General features: G+C 29.2%; 1 protein-coding gene across 1 annotated transcript in view; it reads right to left on the reverse strand.

Moving 5' to 3' along the window:
• The window catches only part of LOC106462993 (protein KIAA0100-like), a gene marked incomplete at its 3' end in the record, with an annotated part of 27,759 nt that extends 20,584 nt beyond the window's left edge, over positions 1 to 7,175 (reverse strand). The window contains exons 1-4 of the mRNA XM_022390396.1: positions 7,130 to 7,175; positions 4,851 to 5,043; positions 3,423 to 3,481; positions 2,356 to 2,521 (exon numbers count right to left, since the gene is read on the reverse strand). Coding sequence (XP_022246104.1) covers positions 2,356 to 2,521; positions 3,423 to 3,481; positions 4,851 to 4,958 — 333 coding nt within the window. The remainder of the gene's footprint in view (positions 1 to 2,355; positions 2,522 to 3,422; positions 3,482 to 4,850; positions 5,044 to 7,129) is intronic.
• Between the last annotated feature and the right edge of the window lie 1,605 nt (positions 7,176 to 8,780).

Here is an 8,780-nt window from a genome sequence, read left to right on the forward strand (position 1 = left end):
CTGTCCAGGGCCACTCTGTGATCCCACTCCCGGGCCGCTTAGCCATCCCAATCCGCCCCTGATAATACCATTACCACTGTAAACACAACAAAGTATATTACATGAGAATCATGAAATTTCTTTAAGTTGTGCAAAAATACAATACAATCTAACATATGAAAGAGCTTTAACACAATTAATTAACTTGAAATTAATATTAAAAGAACAGTATCCATACCAATAAGTCAGAAAACAACTGCACAATTAAATGCCATGTTTAAAACATAAAACGGACTCTACACTCTTTCACAACTGGCTCATGTATTTTACATGATCTTGTAACCATGGTGGTATACATACTATAACTCTATATGCTCACAAAATTTGACAAGTTCCTTGTGGACAAAAAAAATCAGAATTTTTAATTAAGTATTTTCTAAAATTTTGTTTATAAATGTATTTATCAGTGTTGACTGCTCCAAGTGCAAAGTGATTTTCATGTTATGATTAAAAATACTTTTCTTCATCAGAAAATTTCAAATTTCATTTGCATAATCTCTAAAACCTCCTAAATGTATAACAAACTTGTTTTTCAGAAAAACTTTATATATTATCTGTTACTTTCTCTACCCTAACTCTATACCCTTTTGGTCAATTTGACTTACCTCCTAACTGCCATAAAAAGACTAGGCAATAAATCTAAATTACCTATGTTTTTGTTTCTAGAATGATTGCAAATTGCAATAGGAAATCACACGTGTTTATTCTAAATAGCTTAAACGGTACACATCTGTTTATACTTAATTTTTATTGTTTTATTACCTTTTGGACTACGTATAACTAATAATCCTGCCATACAAGTTGTAAATCATTTGGCAAAGATCGAATTACTTAAAGCATGAGCTACTTGCGAGCATACCTTGTTAAGATTTTTTATTATTGTTCTTTATCTTACCTAATCTAAATTGTTTCTAATTTTTACATTTTAGTTACTTTCATAATAATAAATAAAGAATAACAAACAAAACAATAAATATAGTACCTACATGGGTCTTCTTTTTCTTTGCTGTTGATTGTCGATAAAACTTAAGTCTACTTTTTTTATACTTATGGTACTACGATACTCAATAATTTTTTATTTAATTAAATAATGCATCTAAGAACACAGAATAATAACACATAAAAAGCAGACAATGCCATATAACTATCATAATTTTTCTGGCTTTCTAACCATGCAATAAGAGCTGTTAAAAATTCAGCTAAGCTCATCAATGTGTTTCCCATGGGAATAAAGTTTGAACTGGAAGCAAAATAGACAATTTTCTGTACAGAAAACAATGTAATATAATATGTCATTTGATAGATTAAACTTTGGCTTTCTATTGGTTATAAATAATATAACATTAAACATTAGAGAGAACTATTGCCCATCTGTAAAAGAGAGGATGTGACAGGTAGGTGTGGCAAGTGGATCTGATTTTCTAGTTTATGACTCCATAAACAAATAAGATTGAAGCTGTAAAAATTTTACTATTCCTGAGTAATATCTATATTATAATAAGTAATTTATATTAAATTCCATACTCCTCAGAGGGGTGGTAAATAAATTGGAGAAGAGGAAAATCCTAGAGTAAAGTCACAACTCTCATACTAGGGGAGATTGAGATTTTTTTACAATATTTCTTTATAAAATTAAGAACTTAAAACTTATATAATATTAAAATTTGATTTATTAATTACGTTTTAATGCCAATTGTATTCATATATAATTATAAAGTAGTTTAATTAAATTTTAAATGTAGCTCTGTAAAAGGTTGTGACATGTGCACTTTGACCTACCCATTGCAAAAGGGTTCATAAAAGGTAGCTAACTAACAGTGTATTCTTGTTTTGAACTTTTATATATGTAATTCCTTTTCTCTCTTAGTTAAAAAAAATATATTAATTTATTATACCAGAAATCCTGGGAGTTGTAACAAATTTATGTAAAGATATTTGTTGGTTCTTTCATTTCACTTCTTGTCCTTAGTGCTATATTTCTAATATCACCAGAAAACATGGAACTTCCACTTAATTCTCTTAATCTGTTTTTTGTATTGTTTCCCTACTTTGTAACTTTGAGTTATATTACTATCATTTAACACTTCCCATGATTTCATGGAATCAGGTTTGTATTAAATTTAATTTGATATAAATTTTAAGGTAATTTTAATTTGCTTTATACCTTCCAATTAATGTTATTTTAATGTAGTTATCTTGCCATAAAGACTGCACCGATGATGAATGGAATTTTCTGTACCTTCAGCTTATAAAACAGAAAATTAGACTAACTAATCAAGTCATAGGGAAAAAACAAGCTACTTGACTATGATGTACCTGGAGCTTAACAGCAGCTTTAGCAAGGGAAGTAAACTTTGTATGTCCACTAGTAACAACCAGATCTTGAAGTGACAAAGATGAAATCAAAGTTGAAAAATCTGTGTCTGATGCCAAATCTTGTTTCATTTCTGCATGAATCAACTGTAGAGTTACTGTAAGTGTACTGAAAGAACATGGAAGAAAATGGGAAAATATTTAATTATTTAAGCACTACTTTTATTTAGTTTTCAGTATTACAAAATAATGAAAATCAAATAAATCTTAATCTATAAAGTAACGTAAAACTGCTACAAGATGAAGAACTCATCACATGAAACCAAACTCTTAAAAGAAGCAGAGGTCTACTTTGTCGAAAATTGTTTAACAGAAATATATCATTTACCTTGAAACTGATGAAACTGGAAGAATACAATTACGCTAGCCAATTTCTGGCAAGAACTTGGTGTAGAAACTTGGTACATAACCTAACCAAATTGATTTTACACTTTTTCTTGCTTTGGATGGTGAATGGCAAATATGGGTGTTTCAGGTTACATCAAAATTATACAAAGAAATCATCAATTCCCTGGAAGTTAAATTTTCTATACGGCTTAGTTTAAACAAGATATAACAACTTTAGCACTTTTTACTACATTAGCAATATTTACAAATTCCTCTATATAACAACTAATAAATGCTTGTTCTTGTAACATTAAACCTCAGGTGGGAGGCATTTACATGTTAGCTTTAAAAAAGAGAACTCCTGTACATGTAATTCAAAAAAAATATTATTTGCTTTGCCAAATCCAAAAATGAAATTATAATAGTTTATTAAAGTATGTTTGACAAATATAATGATTTCAAAACTTTATTGTTGTTCACAAAATTCTTGATATTAAATAAGTTATTTCAAATAATACATAAAATTACAAATTTCTACAATCCAGAAAACGATCAGACATCTTGGTCACTTACTTCTTTGAACCCAAACTTTATTAAAAATATTTTAAACATTTCATTATAAAGAATATCTTTCGGAAACCGATTATTATAAAATCTTCTTGTTTTTGTCATAAAAAACTCACCGATGGCCAGCTTCTCTCATTAACTTGACTGAAGAGGATAGAAACTTAATTTCCACTATCTGAAATAAATAACAAGCATCAAGACTTTCTCTTATATGTAAAGTATTTTATCAAGTTCATAGCTGTTAAGTTTCTTTTACCGACATTTTGTGTGTGGTTAAAATCCAAATCACCAGTGATATGTTTCAAAAATCAGTTTATGAAATTTCAAGAGTACAACAGTTAGGATAGAATATGTTGTTTCACTTCATTGACTTTTGAACTTTAAACTCATTTTCGATGACGAGGAACCCACTTTGAGACTAATATTGGCTGGACTAATAATGGTACCTGATGATGACAAAACCTTGTCGAAACGTTGTACATTTGCTGTTATGTTGAACTTATATTAAAGTTTTTCTTCATTACCCATTCAAGCCATCTCCAGCCATTATTTAAACTCATTTGTGCTGAAGGTTAATAAAAATATAATGAAACAGCTTTTTAAGCACAAACAGTTTACTGATGCAGTTTGATATCAGATTTTATGTTGACATATAAGCCTACTCAGTAATAACATGCCAATTATATAATTTGGCATAATGAGGTGTTTTTTTTACCACTAGTTGTGTACACAGGTTTCAGATCCATGCATAATTTTCAAGAAATAGTAGTAACTAATTAACAATTAGACTTGCATGACTATACAGGTTACTAACCAGAACGATGACTAATGAAGTCTGTTCAACCTTCTAATAAATCAAAATTTTTTGACTTTAAAAAATCCAGACATCATTTCTAAAAGTTAGTGAAATCTGTTAAAACTTTACGTATATTAAAATCTTTTGATTTTATTATACAAATCTGAATTGTTTTTAAAAGAAATTAACTACATTTCTTGTGTGTAAAATTTAACATTAGAAGTAATACTTTGAGACTGGAATCAGTCCCTCAAGGTTAATTAGAGAACATAAAAAATATTATTTTTTTAATAGCATTTAGCAATTATTAACCTAAATTAAAATTGTCATTTTACATCTTACTTTTTTATTAAAAAATTTAAAAAGTCCACAAGTGTATTAAAGTAAATATATTAGAAAATACTAAATACTGCAAATTAATGTATAAGACTTAATATCTAAAATATTTGCATTTTTTTATATATTTGGTCCTAGGAGCCATGAATGAAATTACCACATTACTACTGGGAACAGTATGACTGATAGTTCTTTTATAAGCTTTATGCTGGATGACAACCAAACACAGGGTAAACTAAAAACACGTGACTGTACTCCAGTGTAGCTTACTTTCTTATAAGAGAGAGTGAGAGCAACCCCATAATACTTGCCTTTTATACTCATTGTATTTTTTGTTTCCATGAATACTGTATATCTTTTTGGTGCCGGTGTACTGATACAATCCTTAAAAACATTTGCATTTATAAATTACCTCTGGAATTTTTTGAAGCATTTCATTTAAAGTTGACTGTTTTCCAACTAATTCTTGGTTAATTTCTGTTGTTTGAAATCTATCACTTTGAGTTTCTTGCTCAAGCATTTCTCTGTCTTGGTCTCTGATGTCAGTTGTATTGGTTAACTTTGCTTCGGTGAGAACTGCTTTCTAACCTATTGTATTGGAACACCTATCAGAAAAAAAAAAAAACTCTTGTAATACAAATAATAATAAAAACATTATTGGCCTTTCTAAAGATGGCAATCAGAAATTAACTTCTGTTAAATAACAAAAAAAAATCAGGCAGCTAGTCAAAAGCATCCACCACCAAATCCTGGGTTATGCTTGTCTTACTGATTAGTTGGATATGACTCTCATATTTATAACAAACCCATGGCTCTATAGGGCAGTGTGTGATTTTTTTTACAGTAATGGGGCATGAATGTTGGATCCACATAACCATAATCTGGCATGCCAAACACTGGGCCACACTCAGCCTAATAATAACATAACTCAAGCTCTAATGAGGAGTAGGTCTCAAAACACTTCTCTACTTCAACATCATGTGAAAAGTTATTGAGCAGAAAATTAAATGTATAAGAGACTTTGTGTGCATACTTCCACCCCTTGAAATTAAAAATGACTCTCTTTTTGCAAGATCACAGAAGCCAGAGCTGCAATATATTTCTCAATTTGAGGCAGAGAAAATAAAGATGTGTTAGATAAATAAATTCTTAACTTAACTTATGCATAATATATAACGTTTACCTAATTTTATCTGCTTAAAAATAATTTTTGTTCAAGAAAAAAAAAAAAATTCTAAGGTTGTTCACAAAATTAAAAAAAATATACAAATTTTCAATTTATATTTTATTTACAAACAGCATCAAAGGAGCTTCTCATAAAATATTTTCATTGATGAAAAAACAAAGCACAATATAAGAATGTCTGTGAATATACATCTTTACTGAATGTTGTTGAAGTTTTGAATATTAAATTTTACTGATTAACTTAGCCATCTACAGTTTGCTAAAATAGCATGAAAAAATATAATTATGTAAAAAAAACAAAATAAAACATGTTTTTTTGGTCAACAAGTTTAATTCACAAAAAAATATCCTTTATTACAATCCTGCCACTTGTTAGGACTATAATTAATCAAATACCAAAAAACACAAGTCATGTTATCTTGTGCAATTATATTTTGCCAGATTATTATCAAACATGGGTATTTCAGTTGACATTAAGTGTTTCAATTTCATGTTTTTGCACTACAGAAAGTTAATAAAAAGTGCATTAATCGGATAAACAAAAATACATTTCATTATTATATGGCCATTATTATGTCATTTTAACCGACACCTTTCTTCTCTGGTACTGTTTACAAAATTTAGACCTTAAGCTTAGAACTGAAATTAACTATATACAATTTTGAGAAATAAAGTTCGAAGAGACTTCATGACACTTGAAAATGCAAGCCAGTCCATAAAATTGTACAAATTACAATTAAAGAGATCCCAAACTTCTGAAAATGCTAAAATTGTTTTAATCAGTACTTAGCTTTGAAAAAGCTTACACTTAATGGTTTTTAGTATTACAAATGGTGCTTACTTGTTTGTTTTGTGGAATTTTGTACAAAGCTACACGAGGGCTATCTGTTATAGTCATCCTTAATTATGAAGTGATAAACTAGATGTAAGGCAGCTAGTCAACATAATCCACTGTTAACTTTTTACCAACAAATAGTGGGATTGACTGTCACATTATAACACCATTTTGGTTGAAAGGGCAAGCATATCCAGTGATGGGATTTGAACACACGACCAACAGATTGCAAATCAAGCGCCCCAACCACCAGGCCTTACAAGTCATGAACTACATAATTGGCCTATTTACATTCACATGTTTAATCTAAACAAAGTTGTTTTACAATGAAATATGTACGTAAATTAGGAACTTGTCCAACCACAGATGACTTTCTTTAACTTGGAAATAGCAATGAAGTATGAGAAGGAAGTTGACGTAGGTTGTCAATTTTGAATGTGATTACAAGTACAAAGAATTTGTAAGTTTAAAAAAAAGGCTCTAAAAACTTCCTGTAACTTTAACTTACACAAATACATATTCAATATATATATCCTTATTTTTAATAATTTGAGGTTTTTATTAATTATATAGGATATTATATACACACATACATGGACTAAAAATACACCACAGCTAAATATAATTAAAATACATCAAAGTTGGGTACAAAATGTTTAATGAAAACTCACCTTCATAAAACATAACTTCTGGTTTCAAAACAGCAACAGCTAGGCTCTGCAAGAATTATTTATATGAGAATTTCAATAATTACATTATTAAACATTTCATAAACATACCATGCCTGTATGTGAAAGCTAAACATTGCTATCAAATCTCAAGCAAGTTATAAATCACTGGTTGAATAGTAATTAATAAATAACTCGATTTGGATTAGTCCAGTGGGAGAACATCTAAGTAAATTTCCTCCGTCAAACGAGTAATATTTTGAAAAATAAGATACAATGAAATCAGTTTACCTGTTTGCATTGTAATTATACTTATATTTCACTACTTATTAAACAAATTGTGGAATAAATAAACAGAGGATCAATTACCAATATTAAAATGCATGCAAGTTAGCTAATATTTCCCTGAAAATATCAGAATGGCTCTAAAACTGCTATCACTTAATATGCATTTTGCAAATAAAAGAATTTTGTTGTCCATGTCTATAAACTTGATTGCTGGTTGGTTAGATATGTAACAACTCTTTCCAAAGAGAAATATTCAAACAATGAGATTGTTATATATTGTACAGCCAAAGAAAGGACACAACTCCAAGAACATAGGGAAGCTAGAACAGAAAATTCTGAAAAACCTACCCCAAGCTAATCAGGAACAATGCCATATTCTGCAAGATGAAAGGTTTGGTTAAGAAAAAGAATACTTTAACTTAAAACATCATTGAAACAAAGCTCGGCATATTTTCTGAGACAATAAATGAGGTTTGAAATTGATAAAAGATTATAGCCCTTTAACTACACCTTGAAACCAATATCGGTTTTCATAAGAAAAATGAAGAAACTGAACTAAAACCAAACTTCTCCAATCATATATCTGCCAAATCTTTGATAAAGCTCCAAAAGGCATATCTGCTTAAGTATACACATAAAAGTTCCATATCTACAACATTAGCCATTTTATGATGTGATAGCCATTGTTAACAAGTTTTAAAAAGACCAATGTGTCATACGTAATCATCCTCTCCAGAGGGTGAAGTGACTTTCTGTAACTGTTCCTTTTTTTTATGAATAACCCATTTCATTATAACTACATTTTTTTAAACATAAAATACTTACTTTTATCTTGAAGGATTCTTCAGGCTTAGCAACCAGGTTACACATCAAGCTTAGTGAAAGCTGAGCCAAGCATGGCTCTCCTGCTCCTCCACTCTTTTATAGTTATAAATCAACAAAATAACTTGTTACTCAGAGTAACCCTTTATGTCATTAGTCTTTACATACAGTGTTCCACTCAACAATAAATCATTACTAGTAAATTTCCATAATTTATGAAAATAATAAATATTAAAAATGGCAAATGAATTTAATATAATCATAATAACCACCAGAAAATGAATTGATATAGAACTAGTACAAGGTTAGTGTAAAAACTATGTATCTTTAAAATGTGATTTATATAAAGAGTAAAAAGTTGGTTGTATTTTCATCCATAAATAATTTTAATATAAAATTGTTACACCAGAGTATGACTATTGTTAATACTGATGATGTCAGTTGTAGCTACTGTACGAACTAACCAGTAAGCTTAGCTTGCTATGTGCTTTAAAAGGTTGCAAAATTCTGTGGAAATGTACTTTTGTACCCAGGAAAATATGAG

Source organism: Limulus polyphemus, unplaced genomic scaffold (genome assembly GCF_000517525.1).
Source record: "Limulus polyphemus unplaced genomic scaffold, Limulus_polyphemus-2.1.2 Scaffold1296, whole genome shotgun sequence".
Lineage (NCBI taxonomy): Eukaryota > Metazoa > Arthropoda > Merostomata > Xiphosura > Limulidae > Limulus > Limulus polyphemus.